The sequence below is a fragment of the Scaptodrosophila lebanonensis genome, unplaced genomic scaffold, assembly GCF_003285725.1.
Source record: "Scaptodrosophila lebanonensis strain 11010-0011.00,11010-0021.00 unplaced genomic scaffold, SlebRS2 tig00001412-arrow-pilon, whole genome shotgun sequence".
In the NCBI taxonomy this organism is placed as follows: Eukaryota; Metazoa; Arthropoda; class Insecta; order Diptera; family Drosophilidae; genus Scaptodrosophila; species Scaptodrosophila lebanonensis.
Window position 1 is genome coordinate 4,464,322 of NW_022060739.1, and position 27,325 is coordinate 4,491,646.

General features: G+C 39.0%; 1 protein-coding gene across 1 annotated transcript in view; it reads left to right on the top strand.

Annotated features, from left to right (window-relative positions):
- Window positions 1–27,325, top strand: part of LOC115631287 (zinc finger protein ush) — a 107,711-nt gene that overhangs the window by 79,311 nt on the left and 1,075 nt on the right. The window contains exons 3-8 of the mRNA XM_030528001.1: window positions 22,519–23,519; window positions 24,115–24,482; window positions 24,545–24,802; window positions 24,898–25,843; window positions 26,264–26,833; window positions 27,196–27,314. Of these exons, the coding sequence (XP_030383861.1) occupies window positions 22,519–23,519; window positions 24,115–24,482; window positions 24,545–24,802; window positions 24,898–25,843; window positions 26,264–26,833; window positions 27,196–27,314 (3,262 nt within the window). The remainder of the gene's footprint in view (window positions 1–22,518; window positions 23,520–24,114; window positions 24,483–24,544; window positions 24,803–24,897; window positions 25,844–26,263; window positions 26,834–27,195; window positions 27,315–27,325) is intronic.

Genomic DNA, 27,325 nt, shown 5'->3' on the forward strand with positions numbered 1-27,325 from the left:
AATAAAAAATAAATAAGTACAAAATAAATAAATAAAAAATAAATAAATAAAAATACATAAATAAATAATAAAATAAAATTAAAAAAATATAGAAAAAAAATAAATAAAAAATAAATAAATAAATAAAAATTAATAAATAAAGAATAAATGAAATCCTTCAATTTAATTCCACTTAGAATTTAAATGGAACTAATTACCAATCAATTAGCTGCGATACAAATTAAGCTAAATATTAAACGATCTGCAAAATAAGGGACTATACTTATATTAGCTGCGATAAAAATTAAGCTGAACATAAGTCGATCTGGAAAATAAGAGACTATACTTATATACAAATGCCGATCCAATCTGTTAAAAGCCGCAATTGGTGAACCATAATTTAATTCATTGAGCACAATAATTTAAATAATTTATTGAATAATATTCACATTTATCAAAGAATTCTGCATCTTTCAAGACTGATAATAAAGCTAATATTTAATTCATTAATTTGTTTTTTAATAAATGAAAGTTTTCATTGATAAGTTATAATATAAACACCGATAGAAATAAGCTGAATATTACACGATCTGCAAAATAAGAGACTATATTGGATAGTTGAATAATATTCATATTTATCAAATAATTCTGCATCGTTTAACACTGAACAAAGATTATTAATATTAATTAATCAATTTTTCTTTGAATGCAATAATGAAAATCTCTGGTTTGAGTTTTGGCTTTTAATACTTTTTGAAATCGTCTCTATTATGTGCTCCTTTATTAAATCTAGTAACTTGTCTGAACTTTAATAAACGCTTATAGGAACATGTGTGTTAATGGAAAAATAACCGCTTTAGTATGAAATAAAATAAAATCCTAAGCGTCAAATCCCTTCTTTATTTGGTTTCAATCCCAATTTCATTTGTTTTGCTAACTCAAATGGTTTTACGACGAACATTAAACGTAGAATATCTGTATGTATTACCAAGAGTAATGACCCTTATCTTAGTTTTCTGAAAATGTCATTTAATATTTCGCGTCTTTTGATGGATTTTAAAAATGAAGTCGTAACTATTTCGCTATATACTTATAAGAAAAAGGTCATTCGACTTTTACTTGCTTTATGGGAACTCCTCCTTAGAACCACAGCTATTTAGTTGCCTTGGATAATTTTTCTATTGTTTTAAATTTGTTTCAAATTGCAATATCTTTTCAAAATCCCTTCTCAACTAAAATCTCGGCCCTCGCTAAATGCTGTTAAAATCGTTGACAACATACTTTCAAGTTATTTTAATGTTAATTAAATTATAATCAATTAGCACAAAGTTTTCACTTTCTATAACAATTTCATTAGTTTATTGTTATTCCCAAGATATGTTGGATATATTGGTAATTTTCGTTTGTTTATTTATTTATTATCACATTTGGCTCTAAATTTAGGGGAACTGCAGCTTTATAAGATGTTTTTGCAATTTTAATTGTTTTTTTTTTCTTTTTACGCTTTAATTAATGGTTTATCTTGTCATCTATATCAGCAGTCAGTCGACTATAAGCAAATAAATAAAAACTGATCGCTGCTGAAGATCAAACTCTCCACCTGATGCTCTAATACAGAAGATTTTCAAAACTAAACATAAAATAGAAATTTAAAACTACATTTTATGCAATCATAATCAAATCCTACCCAGTTATGTCACAAAATTGTGATTAAATCACTGCTCCCTTTTGTGATGCTCATCTCTGTTGCCTGCCTAACTGACTAACTAACTGGGTGGCTTGCTAGCTGGCTGGCTGACTTGCAGCGTCGCTGTAGCTGTTAGCTATTGTTGCTGTTGTTTTTGTTGATGTTGTTGTTGCTGTTGCTAGTGGCAATTGTTGCTGGCAGCGTTTTTGGTTGGCTGGTTGGTTGCCTGCATGACGCCAAGATTGTGGGTTGCACGACTGTCTGTCTAACTGGTTGTTTGGCTGCTGCTGCTTCTAATGGCGCTAAGTGCGACAATGTGAACCTATCATAGCTACCACTTGCCCCTCCCTATCTCGTATACTACCTACCCCTCTCCCCCTCCAAATGCTGGCTCCCTTGGCCTTTTTGCTCGCAGAGTCTGCTGCACAAGCTCTAATGGCATTTTATCTACGGCATACTTGTGTTATTTTTTTCTTATTCTTCTTGTGTCTTTTATTATGTTTGGCTTTAATGACAAACCAACATGCACACACACACACACACACATGCTTATAGCCAAGCAGCAGCGACAGCAAGTCAAATTGTTAGATAGCTTTTCGGCATGTAATTAATCATTTGGCAGCTAAGCTGGCCTTTTTGCTGCTGACTATCAAAACTAAAAAAAAAAAACGACAAGAAGTTGAAAGAAAAACCTGCATTTTATGCACGTCTGCGGGCTCGCTTACAACAACAACAATAACTTGCTCAAACAACTCAATGGGCACAACTGTGTACAACAATAACAACAACCGTGATTACAACAAATATGGAAATCCATTACACACACACATACACACACACACACACACACGTTTATCATCAAGCGAGCATCGTCGGCCATATTACGCATACGCAGTGTGTGCCTTCCCATATACTCATATCTATGTATGTATGCACGTAAATAAAACATGCCTACATACACATATTTTGTATTTATGATTAAGTTGTGTGTGTATGTGTGAGTGTGTGTGTGTGTGTGCCTTATCACTGACCAAAAATCGCAGAGCGCACATAATTTTATTTCACGTTTTTGCGCCCTTTTCTTGCCTTTGCCGCACTGCCACCAAAAAAAGTAAAAGTTCACCATAAAATTTATACTTTTTAATAATAAATTACAGTTAAGCTCACACGCACACACACACACACTTACATTTGTGACAAAAAACGAATGCGACCAAATATTGACACACACACACGCACAGCTCTTGGCAACCAATTCACAGTGGTTGAAAACCCAGCGGCAACTATTTCCAATAGTTTGCTTTTTGAATTCCATAAACAATTTACCAATATTTCTTACCAGCTTGTAAGATACTTATCGCTTCTCAACTACTTTGCTGCTCGCTTGCGTCAGTTTTAGGGAAGAATAGGACAACGCTATGTCCCTAAAAGAATCCATCTTTTGTCAAAGGGGAGTCCATAGTCCCATAGACTCGTGCACGCTTACATATAAATTTCATTTCCACATATCCAATTATGGATTTAAGAACTTAAATATACATATATGTACTTATAAATGAAATTATTTAACCTTGACACCAACACTAAGAGCTTTATTGGATTGAATAATTAATGGATTTTGTAAAAAATATCAACTTTCTGTCGTCGAACACATTAAAATTAATATTTATTGCGCTAAAAACACATTTGTTATCGCGCTAAAAACACATTTATTCTTGTTTATTACTTTGTGAGCAATAATTCTCATAAAAACAGTGCCAATTTCTAAGATTTGTTCACCTGCCACCCACCTCCTTATCTTATTAACAGTGTTTCTAATTCCTTTTTTATATATCTTAAACAAAAAGGTATTATATTATTTATTTATTTTTATTATTATTTCTTATATACTTATGTTTTTATATTATCTATAAAGAAGCTTGCCTGCAGATGAAACTGTCTTAGCTTTCATTGGAGATGATTTTCCTTTTAAGTTCCAGTGTTTTGACTGTTCTTTCATCTCAGTTGTGAAGTAGAGGACCCGTGTTTCAGTTATGTTTATGAATCGACGGCTTTATTGTTGTATAAAAGCGTAATTGTCAGTCTGTTGGCCTAGTATTTACAGTTAACCGCCATTGGCAACCCAAGTCTGTGGCCTTTATGGTTGCCGGGCGTTGGAGATGTATCTCACTTCTAAGAGCATTGCAAGATACTTTATATCTTGCCCGGTTTGTTGTGAGTGGTGGTCAGGTATTCCGATTCTGGTTCCTTTCAAAGCCCGCATTTATCGTCTGCTGTAAAATTCAGCTTCTAGATAAAGGCTACCACGCAATAACCCGTGACTCGGCCGGTTCTATGAATGCATTCCTTTTAAAAGTTAGCTTGGTCAGCAAAATGATCCCTAATCTAGGTTTAACAAGTATGATCTATTACCCATAAACTAATTTTTAAAATAATACAGTTTGGAAATAAACTTACATTTTCGCCAAAAATGATTCTATGAAAACCATATGGTTGTTTATTTTAATTAAGAAAGTTGTGAGAAAATAGTTAACAATTCAATTGGCTAGAAACTTCCACTTTCTCCTAGTTGTTCAATGTTCCGATTTTATTAAATGTGATGTCGATTATCACTTTTCACAACTAATTAGCCTGCTGCTTCAGACAGAAACTTGCTTTTGAAGCGTGGATTTGAAAAAAAGTCAAACTATCCATTCATTTCTATTCAGCCTTTGCCAGAAGGCTAGACCAATGTGCTTGAGTGGCAAAATCCTTAAACCTTAAACACCACATGGCTATAATCCGTTCGCCGGTTGCCGACACCGTCTCCAACGTTGCCCCAAGAAAAAAAAAAAGTGCCAACAGGGGTCCCCGGCGCGGCTGCCGAATTTATGAAATTTATTTTGTTGCCCTCGCCTGTTGGCCTGGACTGGCACACCAATCCTTATCGCTAGCCACAGATCTGTGGCCCGTCTGGAGGCAACAAGGCCTCAAGCCTAAACGCAGCACCAAACCGGCAGCGACGTTGATGATGATGAGTTCGACTTTGGCTGCCATAAAATGTGAGAATCAGAGGCGTTCGTTCAGAGTGCGGCCGAGCGTTTTTTTGGGTGGGCAGTGAAGCGTTGCGGTCTGTCCTTGCGCTTGCGCTTGCGCTTACAAAGATGCCGAAGGAGGAGGGGGGCTGGACGGGTGGACACTTTGTCAGGACAACGCGCTCACTTGTGGCCAAAGCGCACACGCACACAGACAAACACACATGCCACGCAATCCTTTGGATAAATTTTCTTATCTTTGTCGACCAGACGACGATATTATTTTAATACTTATACCAGCAAATTTTTGTGCGCCCGTCTCTGTGTATGTGTGTGTGGGGGGGGGGGGGCTCATAAATGCGCCTGTGTGTGTGTTCGGGTGTGTGCGTATGTGTGATTTATGCTGTAATTTTTTATGTATATGACTTTCCATCACTGCCTTTTCCTACAACATAATGAAAAGTGGAAGTTTAATCTCGCATGCTCATGCAACGCCTTGCGGTATGCTACAGATTATTTATCCCTTCAATGTCTGAAGGATTACATAAATAGCCAAGCTCCTTTTCAAGCTAAGCACAACAGGGCTTACGAGCAATAAACTATTTCATTCTCTAAATTCGGCTGACACAGGAAAAGCTATTTCTTATTCGTTTTTAATATAATTTATTATCAGCTTATTAATACCAAATTGGTTAATTTGATTAATAATTAATATGATCATTAAATGAAAATGCAAGCAAAGGTATTGTTTTTATTCAAGATTCACAGTCAAGTGTAGTCGGAGAAGTTAGTAGACCTATAAAGAATTATAAGACAAAGGAAACTGAATAGTAATACATTGCTAACTAATTTCGTTCAGAGAAGAAAAACCGAAACAGAGACAGAGACACTCCGACCCGGTATGATAAGATTTATTAGCCAGTCCACCAAGCAATGCACAATAGGTTCTATCAGAGATTTATAAATATATACCAAATTAAACTTTTTTTTAGCCAGCGAATTTGTCCATTATTATTAGCAATAGCAGATGCCATTATTCGCTGGTCATAGCTACGCTTTCCATACGACTTATTTTTTGATATGTTTTCAAATTTAATTAAAAATCAACTTTAATTGAACAGATGAATGATTTTTTGAACTGACATTAATCTTTAAATCTCTTACCTTACCAAATGTTGTACTTAAATACTATTAACAGTAAAATGTTTTGAATATAATTATATATTATATAATTAAGCCGTCAACCACTTCCCGAAACCATGATTATAACATTCTCGTAAAATTGATTTTTCCCATGAAAGCAAAGCGCAATTACGACGAAATGTTCGAAATGTTTCTTGAATGTACAAAACCTTGTATTAAAACCTTGTAAACTGAAATATAAATAAATATCTATTATATTTTTAAAAAGAGATGCCCCTTATACTACTTATTAATATGATTGATGTTTATACTCTGTACATGAAATGTACAGAAGTATATTAGGTTTGCGGGAGCTGAAAAATGTAACAGGCAGAAGGAGGCGTGGCAGACCCCACAAAGTATATATATTCTTGATCAGCATGACGAGACGAGTCGATCTAGCCCTGTCTGTCTGTCTGTCCGTCTGTCCGTCTGTCAGTCTGTCCGTCTGTCCGTCTGTCCGTCTGTCCGTCCGTATGAACACCTGGATCTCAGAGACTATAAGAGATAGAGACACCAAATTTTGCACAAAGATGCGTTATGTGTATATTCTATACGAGTTTGTTTTATTTTTTTGATTTTCCCCCCCACTTCCCCCCTATGGGGGTTTTCCCGATTTTCCATTCGTATAATCGCCTATATCTCGGAGACTATAAGACCTAGGAACACCAAATTTTAGTCCCAGATGCCTTACGTGAATACGCAGAAAATGTATATTTTGGAATTTCCCTCCCTCCCCCCTCTACCCAGCAAATCGTAACTCCCGTAATTCTTGGAATTTCAAACTAAAATTTTGCAAATATCCCCAGTTAGTTATTATGTGTCCGTATGCCAAGTTTCACTATGATAGACCGATTTAACAAGAAGTTATAGCCATAAATATATTTGCTGCTGCAGCGCTGCTCAAGCGCTGCCCGGGGCTGTTGTTGATGTTGCTGTTTGGTTGACTGCGAAAATGCTTACACAGACACGAATAGATGCGCATAGGCATACATACACTCACACAGGCGCAATTGCTATGTAAATGTGCAATTATAAACCCTTTACGTGAGTTCGAATACCGAGAGAGGTAAAATCGATTAAATTTTTTTTTTATTTTCTTAATTTTTTTATTTTCTATAATTATTGTAAACATATGTACAGAGTATTTCAAAGTCGGGACACCCGACTTTAGCTTTTTTACTTGTTTTGTAATTATATACTTTTAAAGGCAAACTTTTCTACATTTCATGCTTAACTTTAAAAAATTTGTAAACTATCAAATTATTTAGCCTATTCGTTTAATAAATATTTATTTCATATTTTTCAAATTCAATCGCTTTGTGTCTCGCTAACAATTTGGATTCGCACATCATCAGTCTTGGCACAAATAGTGACGACTTCCATATGGCTTGCACAAGTCGTCCGAGAAACTCACATTTGTTTGCATTGCTGGCGCATTTGAACTTTTAGCCAAGTCATGGTTATTTGGCTCATGCACGACTAACCCTCAATGTGTGATTGTTTGTTGCCTTATATGTGCATAACTACTTTGAATTCAATCAGCAGTAACAGCTCCAAAGTGTTTGTTGTCTGATGTGACCATAAAACGCATTTGGCGCATCAAATTGAAAAAAAAAGCAAGCATAATGCTACTGAAGTGTAGTTGCTGCTTAATCTTTTGCTACTTAGTTGGGAGAGGGAACTTGCTAAATCAGTGGCGCGTACTTAAGGTTACTAAACCAAAAGCAAACAGGAGTGCAAATTGAATTTCTCGAATAAAAAGCGAAATTATAAATAATAATTGTTTGAAATTAAATTCAAATACTACTGCCCTCCTCTGCGATTCTCATACGAGGCACCTAAGTGAGGCCACCATAAGCATTAGAGCCCAGAAAATCGAATAAATAAAAATAATATTTGTTGGAAATTAAATTTGAACAAACTATATTTTTTAAAAATAATATTTATTGGAAACTAAATTTAAAATACTGCCCTCCTCTGCGCTTCTCATACGAGGCACCTAAGCGAAGCCACCCTAAGCATTACAGTCCATAAAATCAAATAAATAATAATTGTTTAATAATAATTGTTGGAAATTAAATTTGAACAAACTATATTTTTTAAAAATAATATTTATTGGAAACTAAATTTAAAAGACTGCCCTCCTCTGCGCTTCTCATACGAGGCAACTAAGCGAAGCCACGTCAACATCAAAAGCCAAGAAAATCAAATCAATAAATAAATAATTATTATTGGAAATTGAATTTAAAAGACTGCCCTCCTCAGCGATTCACATACGAGGTACCTAAGCAAAACCACGCCAGCATCAAAAGACAACAAAATAAAATTAATAATATTTATTAGAAATTAAATTTAAAAGACTGCCCTCCTCTGCGCTTCTCATATAAGGCACTTAAGTGAAGCCACGTCAGCACCAAAAGCCAAGAAAAACAAATAAATAAATTATTATTATTGTTGAAAATTAAATTCAAAAGACTGCCCTTCTCTGCGCTTCTCATACGAGGCACCTAAGCGAATGAGGGTTATTCCGCGGTTTTCATTAAATAAATAATATGTAATGTTTAGTGAACAAGAAGTTTGCATAAACTAATGGATTTACCTTTAACGTCCAAAAGGTAATAATTTTACATATTTTTTATCGTTACAACATGAATGTTTTTAATTCTGAACCCATCACAAATTTCATCATAACCTTAAAACCATGTCTGCCATTTGCAGAAACAAAGCCGGTATTAGAGCCAACAAGGCGCTTTCTTCTCTTTGTGGCCCAGCATCGGTTTTATGTTATCCTCTTTGATTAAAAAAGTCCGCCTCTTAAAAAGCAACAAATTACAAATTGCCTGCAAAAATGTATGCTTGCATAAAAAATCACTCTGAACTCATTACAAGCTGTTAGCAGCTACTTTGCACTTCATCAACGCAAAAGTCGCAGCAATAACAAGCTAAGCAACGGCAACAGTAACAGCAACAAGAACAACAACAGCAATAACAATAACATGCAACAGCAATAAGAACGGCAACATTGAGAGTCAGGTAGCAGACACCAACATTGTTAAGCACGGCCCACGGCCAACAAAGCTGTGGAGTCCACCAAATAATTTTGATGGTGAGCGGGACAGAGGAGGCGGAGATACGCAGAAAGGCAGGCAGACTGGCAAGCAGGCAGGCAGGCAGCCTGGCAAGCAGTCGGCTTTTGGCTCCTTTTTGCACGGCATTATGGCTTATTTGCTGCTTGTCAGTCACCTTCCGATGTTGGAGCAGTAAAAGAAGCGCCAAGCCATGAGCTTGCCAACGTCGGTGGTACGCGTTCGTTGTAAACGTTTATGGTGCCACCAGAGAGTGGCCAAATGCACTCAGAGAAAAATCAAGCATATACTCCTAAATTTCAAATGTATCCTAGAACTTAGTCACTATTCAAATGTTTCACTTTTGGCAAACTTGCAGTCTTCAATCTTATTGAATTATTTACAATCACATTTTTATTTCGTGTTAATGCCTTACCGGCCGGGTGTTCCATTAAACAGTATTTGTGATATGAAAACTTTATATTTATATTCGGTTATGAAGCATAGATTTCTTTATTATATCGACTCTATTGAATATTTTACAACTAAGCTTGAAAAATACCACATTCCAGCAACACGCGCCGATTTTGTATCCTATCAGCTTTTTGAATTCAAACTTCTTTTTTTCAAATGAGCTATGAACGTTTTCGACAATAGTCAACATCAAAGACGTTTAAATAGAAAGCATTCAGCGGACCTACCTTTTAATATAAGCTTACTTTCCTCACTTTTCAAACATAGCTTGAATTAAGAATTTTTAGCGTAAAGTCAAACATTTAATATTAAAATAGTATTAAAAGTTTTAAAAGGCCCGATCTTAAATCAAGCTGCAATGAAAAGGTGAAAAATATTGCTGAACAATTAAACATTTAAAAACTTTGATTAGACTTTTGTTTTTCAACAAAGAAACACATATGGAACACACTTTCTATATAATGCAACAATTTGTAAAAGAGTACCGAAATGGTAGAGTTATGTTGAGAAGGACCCCAATTTAAATTTATAAAGAAATTCAAGGACTGGAAACAAATTTAATATTTAATTTGTTTCTAGTTATCTGTTCTGTACAGTGAATTTTTATTAGCTACAAGAATTTATGAAATTGCTATGAAAAAAGATCTTACCGTACAGACTACTCTTAATTATAGAGTATCTGTTTGTTTTCGAAACTGCTTGACATATTCGTTTATGTACATATATTTCAGCATGTAAAGACTTTTCAGGTCATTAATTGTTGCGGAAATCTGTTCTGTGCAATTTATTGATTTATAATCTAAAAGAAATTATGAAATTGCTAAGAAAAAAGATCTTACCGTACAGACTAATCTTAATTATAGAGTATCTCTTTTCTTCAGAAACTGCGTAACATATTTGCACATATATTTCATCATGTAAAGACATTTAAAGCTTATCCTTTTTAAGGCATTAATTGTTGCATAAATCTGTTCTCTGTTATGAACATTGCATAACATAAATTCTGAAATTGATAAGAGAAAAGACTTAATTATAGAGTATATATTTTGTTCGGAACCTGCTTGACATATTTTTCATCATGTAAAGACATTTATAGCTTATCCTTTTCCCTTTCCTTACTGTACAGGCTACTAAATATTTAGCGTATTTAATTTGTTTTCTGCATTTAATGAAAGAAATTAAGTCGCGGTGTTTCTTTTGGCTCCTAACTTGATTATATTTCAATTGTAGCTATTAATTTTTTCGCAGTGTAACTGCGTCAAGTTTATTGCCTGATGTGTTCTGCCGCTGCCTGACCAACCGCCACTCACACACTTTTTTGGACCTAATTGGTAGGTAATGATGTGTCTGGCGCGCCGCTTTGTTACTCAGTTGCCAATTCGAGTTGGAGTTGGAGTTGAAGCTGGGTAGGAGCGCCCAGTTTGTCGAGCAACGCGCCTTAGCCATGTTGCGTAGCATTTTTGCCTCAGCTCTCCACTTCACTTCAATTCGTTTGTTGTTGCAGTTGTTGTTGTTGTTGTTGCTTATTTGCCATCATGTTGCAAAACATGTTGCCCCCAATGATGGTGAATGCTTGGGCTGCTGCAGGTCGGCATTTGGGTCTTTGTGCTGGGTCGGTTGTTATTGCCTGTTAAATGCGCGTCTTGTTAGCGTGCCGGACTTGTTCACAACGGGTGGGGTCCCGTGTCTTGTTCGCCTTCTTCTTCTGCTTCTTCTTCTTTTTCTGCTGCTTGTCCTCCTTTTTTTTTATTCACACCAGCAATTTTCGCGCCTCTTTAATTTACTGTTGAAATTTTAAAGCGACATAACTGAGCGCACAAACATAAAAAGAAGAGACGAGAAGGAAATAAAATTAAATAAAAGACTCAGATGTCTGCTGGATGTTCGTGTTCCTGCCTTTAGCTACATGCTTGTTGTTGTTGTTGTTGTTGCTCCTGATGCTGCTGCTATTGCTGCTGCAGCGCGGACATGTTGATAAACACATCAAAGTCATCAAAAATTGCCGTGCAAATGAAGTTAACACACAATGGCTGCAGACACGATTTATTCACTGCCAGCTCCAGCGCCCCCGCATCAATGGGCGGACTGTAGCAACAGCTGTTGTTGTTGTTGTTGGTGTTGCTGTTGCAAAATGCTTGAAGGGAAAGCAGAAAGCACGAATTTACTGTAACAAGCAACGGCAGCAACAACAAAAAGTGGCTGTGAAAGAAGTCATGTTGTTGCCGTTCCTGTTGCTACAATTACTGGACACAAGTAGCAGCAATTACTTGTGGGGGCCAGGAAACGCGTATCAAATTGAATTGTGAGCGTTTGTCAAAGGGTTGTAGTCGCTGTTGCTCTTGTTGTTATGATTGATCTGTAAAAAGCGTGATTTGTTTCAACTGCAACTGTTGTTGTTGCTGTTGTTGCTGTTGTTACTACGGCTCTTGCTGTCGAGTGAAATTGTTTCTTTGCTAGCCATCCATGTTAGCGATACTAATCAGTTACCTTACGATGCCTTTACTTTATGCAAATCGAGGCTTGTGTTTAATAAACGCAAATTATGAAAATGCCTTCGACATGTTGCTGCCACATAGCCATAGCAACAGCAAAAGCAACATGCAGCCACCAATTCTCTTAGGTTTTTATTTATTTTTTAACTCTCTAGCTGGCCGGCTTACTGCGATTACAGATTAAAAACATTCAAACTTGCACTTGGGTCAATTTAAATTTGTGCAGCAACTGTTGCATGGGTAAGAGCAACAGCAGCAGCAAACTGTTGCAAACACACAAGCTAGCTTGTGGGAGCAAGAAGCGCAAAAAGACTTGCGGCAGCTAAAACTTAAGATCGCAATTGATCAACACAAAACGTACAAAGACTGCATGTGTGTAGTGGTTGTTGTTGTTGTTGTTGCTGCTGCTGTTGCTGTTGCTAACAGACGACAACTGTTGCTGCGGCTGCTGTTGCTGCCGTCGCTGCTGATCAAGCGATCAAGCTAGCGACCAACAACAATCGACGCTGAGCGTGCTCACACGAAATTTTCAAGTACTGCGACAATTTTTTTTTTTTTTTTTGTTGCTTCAACTGCTGTTGCAAGTTGCAGTTGCTGCTTATCAGCGCTGCAATATGCCGTGCTAGCAACAACAACAGCAACAAGCAGAACTGTTGCTGCCCGTGCAATGGGCAACACATCTCAACAGTTGCATCAATTGCTCAACATTGAACTCTCTGTAGAAGTTTCTGTTTGCCCCCGCCTGCGTCCGTCCCTCCGTCTGCCCGCCCCGCCCCGCCCCTCTTCCTTCCTGCCTGCCTGCCTGCCTTCGCGCAGCATCGTCATTTGCACGTTTTTTAATTAAGACATCAAAAAAGAGTTTGACTGCGGCGATTTCGTAGAATTTCGATGGGACCCAAGCCGAGTCAGCACTTAGTAAAGAGACAAAAATGAGCGAAAAAACAAAAGGCAGGCAGGCAGGGCAGACCTCTGCTTGTATTGACTTCTATAGATGGCAGATATGTACAGCTCTGCCTTAGTCTATACCTACAGATATACGTACATACATACAGAGAATATATATATGAGTATGGAAAAAGCTGTCTTGTCTGTTGACCCAGACTGGCACTAAAGTATACAATTTTTCCACTTTTAGTTATATAGTATAACTAAGTGCTGTTATAAACTAATGCTCGTACTTATATTTTTAATACTCGTACGCACCAATACTAGAAACAGTTGTAGCCAATAAGCGCAAAAAGATGGCAATAAACAATTGATTTGAAATATATTAATATATATTAAAATATATAATATATTAATCACAAATGATTGATTTATATTTAAAATATGGCCAACCTTACAATATAAGTAGAATACGTAGTATATAATTATATTTATCCTTTAACTGGTTGTCACGTATATTTGAGTGCTTCTATAGGCTATTATATTCCCAGTTCCCGATGAATTATATTTTTCAAATCGTAGAAACAAACCCACATTGTCTTCAATTTTGATTTCTACAAACGACCTTTTTCGGTTTCTTCATCAACCACAATAATGTACTAGAAGCTTTGGTCTTGTTTGAATCCTTAATGATGTCTTTTAAATACAGAATTCTGAGCACTTTTTGGTCATTTGTGTACCCATAGCATAGACACAATAAATCCATCAATATGTGTAAGGAATACTCTTCAAAAGTCTGGTATATAGTTTGGGAAACTCCTTTTAATGTACAATTATTGACTTTTGTACATAAAGGGTATTTACATATCACATTTATTGCAGTTTTAGATATTGTCTGAAGTCATACTATATTTCTTTAAAGGCATTTCATTCAATGTGCGAAACTTTGTTAGTTATGTCTGTTATCGTACTCGTACTACGCATCTGTCGACATATTGGTATCACTAGTCTATTAATACTACAAACTCATCATAAATGAAATAATTATCCGCCAAGTTTATTTAACAAATTTAATGATTGTCCACGATGGATAGTTTTAAATAAATACAAAAAAAAAACTTGCCTATTAAAGCAATATCATAATAAATCTAACAATTATTTTCTTGGCAATACGGTTTCGAACTTCTTTACAAAACCCTCAACTATTCGTATATTATTTTATAATACTACTGTTTCCTTTCTCTTAATCCATTAGTTATCAGCTGTAAATTGAATAGTAAATAAAACTATACGTTATTTAAAGTAACATATTAGTTGAAAAAATGTTTTACAAAAATGTCCAAGTAAGTTTTAATTTATTTTTTCAAATTAAATTTAAAATCAAAAATTCAGAAAAGATAAACAAGCCTTGCAGTTCGACTATTTGGAAGATGTGAAAAGACTGTATTATTAATTGACATGACATAAATGTATGTCTGTAAAATATATTTAACAAGTAGGTTAGTCTGTTCCCCAAAAAGTGCTCAGTTCATGCAATTGCCTTCAAGTTGAAGTCAATGTTTGTTGGTTGGCTTGCTTGATATTGCGAGTATAATTCGTCTACACAAATTCGCCAAAAATGTCTTATCTGCACATCAAAGAATTTCGCTCGTTCCCATAGCGTTAAAGAGGTGCTGAAAAAAAGTATATACATATATATTTGTATGTATGTATTTGTAAAGGTAAAGCAGAGTGCGGAGTGCGAGTAAATCACGAATAGCTCGCGAGCCTAAGATATGAAAATGTTGATTATTTGCACTCGGAGCTGGGGCTGGGGCTGAGGCAGAGGCAATGGCTTGGTCGTTCTGTCCCTCAATCTGTCCATTCTGGCTGCCATTCGTGGCCACAAAAGGCCAAGATTTGCAGTTGGAGCTGTGGTGGCCAAGGTGAGGCAGCGGCTGCAAAAGTTGTGCCAAGTGTGAAATGAAATGTACGCTGCTGGTGTTCTTGTTGTTGTTTTACCTTTCTTACTCGAATTTGCGAATTTGCGCTCTTTGCATTTGTTTGCTGCGGCTAAGACTGAGGCAGAGGCTGAGGCTGCTGCTGCTGCTGCTTTATTTTTGATTAATAACAATTGATAACGGCTTCCAGCCAGCCAAACAGTAAGGCTGGCAGTTACTGATGCAGCCCGGTAAGACTCAACAACTGCCTGTTGCCATTTTGGCTGCTCCCGCGACTGTTGCCGCTCCTCCTCCGCCTCCTGCACATGCTCCGGCCTCCTCCCGCCTTGGCAGATGGTGATGATTGCAGTCAGCGCTCCAGAGTTACCAACGAAATAAAAACAGAAACAGACAGCACCAACGAAAGGCAAGGTGGCAAAATTTTCGCGCTAAAATGAAGATTTTCGTTATCAGCAAATGGTTGTGAACGAACAACCAAACCACCAGCCTCTTGGCAGGCGCAGCAACAGCAGCAGCTGCTCACGTTTTTCAATTTGTTGCTATTCCGGCATTTGTTGAAATTTGTTTAATTACACACACAGACTACGCTCACTACACTACGCCGATTGGTTAAATAAATTGCTTGTATTGTAGTTTCACAAATAAACGGAAATGGTTTAAACACAAGTTTTTTTGTGAAACCAATACATACATTTATTGATGTCATAAGAATTATATCTTAAGGCAATGCAAACATTTTAGTTAAAACAAGAGAGAACGCTACAGTCGAGCAAGCCCGACAGTGTAATACCCTGTACCCAGGTTAACTTCCGTCACTGAGTTATATGCGCCCATAGCAGCAGCAAAAAGAGGAAGAAGAAGAGCGAACTTGTTGCTGCAGTTTGTGGGGGTTGCACTGGCGAGAATTTGTTTCGCTAATAACTTTTCTTAGAATTGACTGAATAATTTTATACAACAGTAGACAATTATATATAAATTATGTGTGCAAAGTTTGGTTTAGGTAGCATTTGAAATGTAGACGCTATTGACGAAATTCTGTAGCGGGGGAAGGGGGGGAAAATTCCAAAAAATAAAATAAACTCGTCCTTACTCGGACCTAGGAGAATCTGGATGCCAACTTTGGTTATTCTAGTTTTTATAGTTTCTGAGATCCTCGCGTTCATCCAGACGGACGGACGGACGGACAGACGGACGGACATGTCTAGATCGATTTCTCTCGTCATGCTGATCAAGAATATATATACTTTATGGGGTCGGAGATGCTTCCTTCTGTATGTTACATACTTTGCACAAACCTAATATACCCTTTTTACCCTACGGGTACAGGGTATAAAAAAATGGTTAGATTTTCGATTAGGAGATATATTATTCAATGTTTACCATAAAAATAATCATTTCTGCTCGTTGCCCGACCACTCTATATTTCTGTTGTCTGTGTATGTTCAAGACTTTACTTAATACCGAAATACAACATTAATGAACGCTTTTTATGAATCTTATTTATATTCATATTCGTACTTTAAGGATTCTGGCCAGTGCTTGCTTTATAATTTCAACTATCTTTTAATAAACCACTTTGTTTTTACGATTTAATTAAACACAACCCTTCTCTGCGATTCTCATACGGCCGACTTACTCGAAGTTATTTGAAGCACAAATATTCCCAATTATTATATATATTCCTTTTTAATGAAAAGAGTTAATTTTAAATAATAGCCTGCACAGCCCTCCTGCGCGTTCTCTATACGAATCAGCTAACCGAAGCCACTCGATGCATAAAAAGCTGACTCCAATGTCAATATCGATGAAAAAACCATGCCATTCCATATAATCGAAACCCAAAAGCTGTCATTTTTTTTTACTATAAATATGAAAGGGGATGTTTATTAAAAATCATAGTATAATAGGCATTGTTCGAAAGTTTCAAAATGAGCAAAATTTGTTTTTAATTTTTCTACGTTAAGAATTACATGAATATGTTTTGTTTTGTACATGGATGTGTTAAGTTATATTGGGAGAATAAACACAAAAAATGTGGATTAATTTGCTTTGCTAATAACTTTTTTATTGAATTGATTAATAATATTTAATACTGTCGTTCACCAACTTCCGCAAAGCATTGATCGACTTCAAAACAGGCTATATGTAATTGTTGTTGTCATCGTTGGCTGACTTGTAACGTTCAATAAATCGCCTTCAAATACACAATTCTAAAGCTCCCGATTCAGCCAAATCAATAACTTAAATTTTATAATATATTAACCAAAATGTTCATCATATTCTTCCTTATAAGCTCTACTAATGTATAATGAAAATAAACTAATTTTGATAGCTAAGCTGTCAACATTTTATCTATACATAGTATATATATATATATATATATATATATATATATATATATATATATATATATATATATATATATATATATATATATATATTATATACCGCTCGATTCACACAATATCTAACAATCTTTTGAAATCTACTTGTGGCACTTTGATTTGTTTTTAAAACCAGTACTACTTAGAGTCCTAATTTTGTTGTATAGAATAGCAAATACAGATAATTATGCCTCATTGTTTGTTCATTTGAGTTAGGCATTATTTTGTACAAAGTTAAGACTGCAATCGATTTGAAAATCATTGATTTAATTGTGCATATTTAATGCAACCTTTTAAAGCGTGTTTTAAAAGCTGATAGGCTGATAACTAAACTGGTTGATAGACTTTAACAATGGGGTCATTATATTCTCAAGCCTTTTAATTAAGTCCTTATCTGTGAGACTACAAAGATGTGAGGGAGGTGATTGATTAAAATATTAATATTCAACGTTTATACTCAGTAATGCAATAATTTGTGCAGATAAGCTTTTCTGATTGCAATGCTTCCACGTACTATAACCCACTAGTGGTTCAAGTATTATGTCTGACATTTTCTTCAACTAAATTCACAATTTAATTGAGCAATGCAATAGAGACCTACAAGTAGTAGTAGTTTCAGCTCATTACGCATAAAAATCTTTTGGTTAGCTAACAAGTTAGGCCAGACTGTTTGGCGGCTACAGCGCTGCCATTTTGTCTAGTGCTAGCCACATGAGGCTGCAGCTGAAGATGCCACTGCCACCACCTCTGCCTCCGTTGCGGCAAGTCTGTTATCAGCGGCGCGCATCAAAATGCAGCAAAATGAGCTTCAGCTGAAGCAACAGCAACAACAACAGCAACAACTAGAGGAACAGACGAGTCTTTGTTTTATTTTATTTTTGGGTTAACTGACCTCGAACGATTAGCAGCGGTGGCGGCGGTCGCGGCCGTTAAGGCCAAGCGACAAATGAACATTGGGGAACAAAAGGGTCGACTGTAGTAGACACACCAAATTGTTCGATTGTTTATTGCAGCGCACAACGCCCACCGAAGGCTGCAGACAGAGCAGCAGGAAAAAAAGCGACGTAAGAGGAAAAAAAAAAAAAAAAAGTCTGAGCAAGTGAGAAACCAGCAACAATAATCTGCTAGCTGATAAAGTGGCCCGCCTGCTTGGCTGCCTGGTTATATACGTGTATATATGTGTGTGTGTGTGTGTGTGTTTGTTGTGCCTGGGTTGCTTATCGGCGACGATCGATCGCGGCTGCAGCGACGCGACGCAAAAGCGGCAAAAACTGATTTAACAAATTGATAAGCAATTGTTGGTCTCTGGCTGGTGGTGTGGAGTATAGTCGCTTGCTGCTGTTGTTGTTGTTGTTGCTGCTGCCGCTGCTGCTGAGGAGTGTGTGGCACGGCCAGGTGAAGTGCTTGTGGGAGGGGTAGAGGTTGGGGTGGAGGTAGCAGAGGGTTGGGCGGCGTAACGTTACGAAATGGCTAAACAAACGATCGCCTTTTGCCGGCAACAATAAAAATGACGCAGTTTGCTTTTGTCTATACACATATATATATATTTATATATCTGTGTATGTGTGGCTTAATCTTGGCAGAAATCTGCCAGCAAGGCCAACGCGAAGCAACGCCAAGTACAGCCAAAGCAGCTAATCTACAGCAACAACAACAACAACAACAAGTAACTGCAGCTGCTGCCGCTTGCCCAAAAGCCATTGTTAGCGTCTTGGAGCGTCGGCTATCGAAGCTCAGTAATCTGCACAGCCCGCTCCAAACTAAAGCTGAACTTTGCGAGACTCTGCCTTCCTGCTGATGCTGCTGCTGCTGTTATTGTTGTTGTTGTTGTTGCTTTGAACACTTTACGTGTGTTCCATATCGCTGGCCAATCGAAGGCAATAAATATCTTACAAATAAGCAGAATGCGCTGGAATGTGCAAAAAAACATTTTTTTTAAATAAAATCCGAATAAAATTGAAGAGTTGTTGATGCCCGATTATTGTTGTTGTTGCAAACTTGTGAAAATTGTTTTTGCAATTAACGCGTCAAAGCGTGCGTTGGCGTGTAAGGAGAAGAAGAAGAAGAAAAACATAGTTGAATTCTCTTTAGTTTTTCCCACAATTACCAACACACACAGATTTCTGCTGCAAATCAAAAGACTCAGGCAACAAACTTGATTGTCAATTCATAGTCACTTGCATACAAACAGCGCACAGTGGACTTTTTATTGACAATATGAGATTAAATTTTAAGTTGGGCCGGTATTTAGAAAGCTAGCTAGATAGATTTAGAATTTATTTTTGACTTTGAGGAAATTCATTGCGAGTTCATAAATGTATGCCTAAAATTCTATGCCAATAAAGAAAACCAAAAATTATATTTACAGTGGTTCAAGGGATGTGAAAGTCAAATCAAATTTAAAATCAGTTCAATGTCCATATAGGTTCGGGCTATTGTTAAGGTTAATTGTACATTTTCACATTTGTGTGACGTCACATTTATTGACTTTAAAATATCAGTATATCGAAAAGAGAAATATGAAGGAATCAAACCGCTTAATGTATTTTTAAAAAACTCTTCAATTCAGTTGTAGTTTGATTAAAAATTGCTTTAAAATTTGCACGCCGCTGGCAGGCCTGTCCTTCAGAATGCTGATGCGTCTTCCTTTTTCACAATATAAGGCGATTCATCAAACGCTTTAAAACGCCAATAAAAAACACAGCATTAGCCATTTTTTCTGGAATACTTCCTTTTAGATCGTAGAAATAAACCCTGTCTTTACTTTTGACTTCTCCAAACGACTTTTTTTTTCAAAACACCCCCCTTTATCAACATTAGTGTACAAGAAGTTTTGGTCTGTTTTGATTTCTTAATAATGTCTTTCGAATTTGGAATTCATTTCAAAATTTGGGTTATTTTTGTACCGACTCCAATTCATCCGATTGTCATAAAATATTGTCGAACTGTCACTAAATAATGTACCTCATTAAACCATCCATCGTTTTTAGAAAGCGGATATGGTGTTTTGTTTTTTACAGTGGTTTGTGTTTTTTTTTTTTTCATTTTTAATTAAAACAAAAAGTGTTTTTTTAATACATTTTTGTAATTTGTAAAAGTTTCAAAATTTTCTAACTTTACTTTCAAATAACAAGTACATTCTATATATTCGATAATTTAAGTGTTGTGTTGAATCATTATTATTTCTCCCATCTGGACCCATGGTGCGTGCATTTGCAACGATTTGGCGGCAACATGTTGCTTGTTGCACCAAACTGGGCAAATGTGTCCATCAAAGAGCGCTGGCAGTGCCGCTGTGGCGGCTCATTTTACGCCAAATTACAGCTGTAGAAACAAACAAGCGTAAGTCTAAGTCGAATGGCGGCCATGGCGCTGACATTTCAATAGCCAGGAATTGACAGGTCAACGCGCAAGCGTAAAATGCCCGCACGTCGCACACTCCGGAGGGGAGTAGCACCAGAAGAAAAAGCAGAGCCCGAAGACTCTCTGTCGAATTCTGCTGAAGCTTCTCGGTGTGTTTGTTGCGGGTTGGTTTGGCTTCAGCTTCTTAGGCAAGTGTACTCGCGTAGCTGCTGTTGCTGCTGTCCGCTTATCGCCACTGTCATATCTATTGAGTAAGCCGACCAGACCAGCCAGCCAGCCAGCCAGCCAGCCGGCCAGCCAGAAAGGCAGCAAAGAGCCAGCCCACATGTGTATGTGTGTGTCGCATTTCTCTGTCTCTCTGGTACATGTGCCCGTCGCTTATCTCGGCCAGCATCGCTGGTCGTTATAATATTTTGTGCCCAAAAACAAATCAGATGTCAGACGTTGCTCTAATCATTAAATGTGCGCGCGCGCTTCAAATGCAACCTCGCGATGTTGCATGCACAGTCCCGGGTCTCCAACCCAAGTGACCACCATGAGCTTTTCCGCAACCTATTCTAAGTATTAGTGTGAGAGTCTGTCCTTAGAGATGGCAACGTGACAAAAGATACTGTTCTTGAAATGACGTTCGAATCTGTACAGTTTTATAATCAAAGCTATGTGTTTCAATAATTTAAATGGTTGTTAAAAGCAGGCTTAGACACATGTTCATTGTCAGTTGCCGTTTGGGACTAAATTAAAGTATTCTTCTCTGTACTTCTCTCAGCAAACCTATACAGTTCTATAATCAGAGCTATATGTTTGAATAACTTACATAGCACAACATTAAAGTATTCTTCTCTATACCTCTCTCCACGCACCTTTGTTTCGCATTCGTCTCTTCTACTTATTCGCCAGTTAAAGTTCCAGGATACCCCAAAAATTATAAATAAATTGTACCATTTTGTTTTTCAAATACTTTACGGAATAGATCAAATCCCTATATTTCATTTGATTCGACACCTATAACCAATTGTAATTAGGCTTTTATTATTTTTCGAGTACGATAGACTGAAGCTTTAGCTCCTTAAATATACTATATCTGATATAAGATATTGTCTTCCATGCCATTATATTATCTTTATATTCCTTATTTTGTATGGATAGCTCTTCTAATTCTTTTTGATTTAACACAACAAGCAAATCTATAGAATCATCCATAGAAATATATTTCATTTAGAAAACATTTATAGCTTGTAAGAAAATAAAAAGTTGTATTCCTTGTAATACTAGTTTCCAAAAAAATTTTGTTTATTTATTTATTTAATGCAAATTAAAATATACTTTTCAATTTGTTTTATTATATTTTCCCCATGTCATTCAAATAAAACAATTGAAATAAATAATGAACTATGTTGAAAAGGAAGCAAAAGTCAGAAATCAATAATAATGAAAAAAATAAATGTAATCTAGTAAATAATTGAGAAATCAATTGCAATAACTACTATAATTAGTCTGACATCCGGCGACTACGTCTATTTTAAATGGGTTATTAGCTAATGAAACTTTTAGAGCACGGTAATAGAGGCTACCACACTATATCGCTTAGTGTTGTATTACATTATTGATATTCCCCTGATTCTCCTTTATAACTTTCACGCCCAAGATTACGTCACACGGCCATCTCTAGCCTGGGTTTTCCACGTAATCCGGCATAAGTAGATGCAAGTGCGGGATAAAAGTACAAATGGCCAGCCTCTAGACGAGGTAGACGACGACATCGTCGCATTGTTTCACAGCTCGCCTGTCGTTTTCTTATTTCGGGTCTGTTTTTTTTTGTGCGCATGCGCAGCATTGGCAAAGGCAATGGAAAACGGCAACGCCAGCGGCCTGGCCCGGCCTGCCTGACAATTTGTTCGATAATAATTGTTAACCTCTGGCCAATTTGACACACAGATATCTGCGTGGCGTAGTTTATGGCCTGCTGGTCGTCAAGTTTCTGGGAACCACAGGGTTTGACTTGCCTAGCCCTCGATCTCACGCTTCCCCTTCCTTTCTTTCCCTTTTGCAGATTCCAAAGATATGGGCGAGGAGAAACAGCTGTTGGAGCCCAATGAAGAGCACAGCCAAACGAATGCTACTGAGCAGGAAGATGATGAGACTGAATGCGGCTTCGCTGCAGGTGATAATGAGAACGCTGCGATGAGAGAGACCCCGCCACCGCCGGCCAAATCAAGTCCCCATTTGGAGGCCAAGCTGGAGCAGCATCAGCCGGAAGCGCTACCCTCGCGTCCCACCAGCAATGAGGCACGCAGCCCAACGCCTGCACGCTCCGAGCAGCGTCTGAACAGCTGTGATGAGCTCATACCGAAGCTGGAACTGGATATGGACACGCCATCGCCTTCCTCCACAACACGACCCACTACAGTATCCCCGAGCCCCTCACCACCGCAGAACGAGCGCACGCCGCTGCCTCCTTTGCCAAAACTGCGTCTCAACACGCTGCTTGCCTCAGACCCAGCTCTCAAGCCCGATGCCAAGGAGTTGAGCCTAATGCACGAGGAGACACCCTCGAAGCAACGCTTGCTGGCCGCCACAGCATCCGCGCTTAGCAAGCAACAGCAGGAGCAGCAGCAGCAGCAGCTGGCCGATGCTTTGGTCGAGCCTTTGCTAAAGCCTGCCCGCTTCATGTGCCTGCCCTGCGGCATTGCCTTCAGCTCACCGTCAACGCTGGAGGCACATCAGGCCTACTACTGTTCACATCGCAATAAGGACGACGATGAGGTGCTGCCTGTGGCCGACAAAGCCTCAGGAACGGCCTCTGGCGCATCTTCGGCTTCCGGAGGCGGCACTTCCGGAGGCAGCTCTGAGCCAGCAGCCAAGGCTGCGCGAACGGGCAAGCAATACGCATGCACTCAATGTTCCTATAGTGCCGACAAGAAGGTCTCGCTGAATCGTCACATGCGCATGCATCAAAGCTCCCCGGCTCCCAGTCTGGGGGCATGCAGCGCCAATGGCGCGTCTGTGGTGCCAGCCCCAAGCGGCGCCGGATATGAGGAGAGCTCTAGTCAAGTAAGTTTCTACTGCTAAACTAATCACCATTTTTTCTCAAACTATAAGCTTATATGAAAAATAAACTAATCAACAATTTTATTATAAGCTGAACTTTCAAATTGATATTCCAACTCCGACTGGTCTTAAGGAGCAATATAAAACATTTTGAAATATGTTTAATTAGGATGAAAGTTTATTGGACCGTGCCTATTATTTAGACTTGGTTATCTAGCAAACAGCTTCCACACTTGTTCAAACTGCGAATGAAATCCATGGGATATTTTTTGTTTAACTAGGAATTCCAGGCGATTCAAATTTTAATCTTACCAGTTAGAGAGTTAAAGATCTACCTTTAAACTTGCTAAGTTGTTTAATAAGTGTAGCTTTTTGAATCTTAAAAAGAAAGTATAAGTTTTATCACATATTTACAGCCTCCATTGGATATAAGTAAAGGTACACATGAAAGAAGCTTAGTTATTCCAAAATACATTCGAAAATCTATAGATTTTTTATCATGAATTTTATAAAAAAAAGTACCATAGCATTAATCTACCTTATATAAATAAGTACTTATATTTAATTTACTTTATAATCCTTAACTCGCCCCTTTTAGCAAACCGACCGTTACTGCAGCGATTGTGATATACGTTTCAACAATGTGAAGACCTACCGCGCCCACAAGCAACACTACTGCAGCTCACGTCGCACCGAAGGCTCCATGACACCCAAGCTGGAGACCAGTGGGGGCACTGCGACTGCGGGCGTCAACAAGGCCGCCTTGGTCAGTGGCGCCCACAGTCCCCAGACGCGCAATAAGACCCCCACACCGGCCATGGTGGCTGCAGCAGCAGCTGCCGCGGCTGCGGCCGCTGCCTCACTCCAAGTGCCGCCTCCTCAACCGTTCCTGGCGCTGCCCACAAACCCCATCATCATTGTGCCCTGCTCGCTGATACGAGCGGCCAGTCTTATTCCAGGACCACTGTAAGTAGTCACAGCTTTAAGCTGAATAGACAAAAAAAAAGTTCATCGCTATGGCATTACAGCACCACTTCGACCTCGGGCATTGTGAATCCCGAGTCCACATGCTTTGCACTCGAGAATGGGGCCCTGAAGCCGCTGGCCACGGCTCTCAACATCAATGCGTTGACCAGCAATCCGGCAAATGCTGTGCCCAACAACAACCCACCAGCGATGCCGAACTTGGAGCCGGAACGTAAGCCAACCAGCGCTGCGGTGGAGCCAGAGAAGAGCAATGCCATTGAAAATGTGCCCGTGAAACGCAAAGAAGCCGGCGGCACACGGTAAGTTCTAATCCCAAATCTAAAGGAAGACTAAACTTCGCTTCAAACTAAAAATCAAATTCAAATCTTACTAATCTCGTATTGTCTCTCCACAGCGAATCGACGCCGCTGGATCTCTCTCTACGTAGGTCGCCCATTTCGGTGCAACGTCAGCGTCTCATACGCTCCGCCACCGCACTTCTGGACACTGAAACTCAACAGTCGCATCGCATGGATATGGAGTCGCTACTGGAGGCGAGCAAAGAGAATCTGGCGCTAGACCAGAGCGGGAGCGTGACCCCCGAGCAGATCGTATGCGCACCCTCCCTGCCCAGCAGCCCTTCAATGAGTCCCTCGCCGAAGCGACGAGCCATCAGTCCGCGCAGCTCAGGGGCCGGCAGCACATCCTCGATGTCGCCACCAACGAGTGTGAGCGTGCCACATTTTTCAGCAGCAGCCACCGCCGCTGCTGGTCTATTGGACAACTTGCCACTGCGCTCCATGCTGCCCGCTGATTTTGCTCTATCGCTCTCGAATTCCGAATCCTTGTTGGCGAAGACAAATCCTGAGCTCGCACTGAAGTTGGCAGCAGCAGCAGCCGCTGCTGTGGCGGGTAGCACCACAGCAGAGTTGGCCAGCAAGCTGGGCTTTTCGGTGCCACCTCCAGCTGCGCCGACCACGGCTCCAACAGCCGCTCCAAACACGCCCAGCGGCCAGCCTCAGATCTATGTGAAGCAGGGCGTATCCAAGTGCAAGGAATGCAACATTGTCTTCTGCAAGTATGAGAACTATTTGGCCCACAAGCAACACTACTGCTCGGCACGCAATCAGGAAGGCAACGAGGGGGAATCCAAGCTCACCCGAACATCCCCAAATACGAGCATCGGCTCGTCAGCGGACTCCACGCCCGTGGCCTATCAACAACTGATATGTGCGGCCTGTGGCATTAAATACACCTCGCTGGACAATCTGCGAGCTCACCAGAACTACTATTGCCCCAAGGGAGGCGGCGCCCCAGCAGCTGCCACTGGAACAGGAGCAACAGCTATGGATACCGTTTCGGTACGTTTTGATCATACTGCAGAAGTTTTAAGCCATACAAAAGAATAAATATCGTTCAAGGGGGATTAACAATAGAATATTAGTGCTCATAATATATATATTTTTGAATAGTCTTATTAAATTATTATTGATTAAAACATTTATCAAGAACAATTATAGCTAGATGCTTGTGTTGGTGTCTGATAGCAAACACCCTTCACAGCTGAAGGCTGTACATTTAATAGTTATAGGCAGTATACCTTTCTGATAAACCTTATAAGTAAATACATTACGACAAATTCATTTGCTTTCCATCTGTCATCAATCATGTCATTTATATATGCACGCCCTTGAAGTGTAACAAATGTAAGACGAAGGCCTACATTTTGGTGACCCCCTTCCAGTTAGTCCCTTAATAATCAATTTTCTCACACCCCACAGCTCAGCCTACCCAAGGAGAAGTGCGGCAAGTGCAAAACAGTCCATGAACATGGCCTGCCCTGTCCCCCACCAGCAACGTTGCCACAACCCCAAGCTTCACCACTGATTGCGCCAAGTGCTGGAGTAGAGCGCGTCATCAGCACCACACCAGCCCCTTCGACAACATCGTCGTCCTCGTCGAACAATGTCAACAAGTGTCCTGTGTGTGGTGTGCTTAGCCCTACGGCAGCGCTGGCCCGCAAACACATGGAAATGCACGGAACTGTGAAGGCTTTTCGCTGCACCATCTGCCAGTACAAGGGCAACACGCTACGCGGCATGCGCACCCACATCCGAACACACTTTGACAAGAAGACGAACGACATCAATGAGGAGCACTACATGACGTGCATTTTCGAGGAGGACTCACTCGAGGTGCCCACAGCAGCGGCAGCAATGCAACAGGAACAATTGGAGCAGCAGTTGCAGGCAGCAGCCGCAGCGGCAGCAGCTGCCGCCATCGCGGAGCAGACGCCCCAAATCTTTAATTGCGATTATTGCAATTATACTTCCACCTACAAAGGCAATGTGGTAAGTACGAGTAGTATTGAGATTATAATATTAGTCTACGAATAGCTAGGAGCCACAAAAGGTTCAAAAACATCTGAAACCTTATATGGTATACATTTATTTTTGTACACTGGACCAAAAGTTAAATATCCTTTAACTTACTTAACTAGTTCTGTGGGTAAAGCACAGTAGGCCCCTTGATCAAATCTGGTAATTGAATCCTAAATTATAGTTCTATCCTTCATAATTCGGTACCTTTATATAGAACTCTTCAACAGTTCGTCTGCAAACCAATCTGTCGATAATAGAGTTACTCTTTCATGTTGGATCTGCTGTCTATAGTAGTACCAGAACATAAACTATATCTCTACTTCTTTTTGCAGCTACGGCACATGAAGCTGGTGCATCCACATGCAGCCATCAGCTCGCCTTCAATATCTCCCGAGTCGCGGGAGCATGAGCCCGCTACGGACGTTACGGCTGTAAACGGCGAAGCAGCCAAGTATGTAGAAA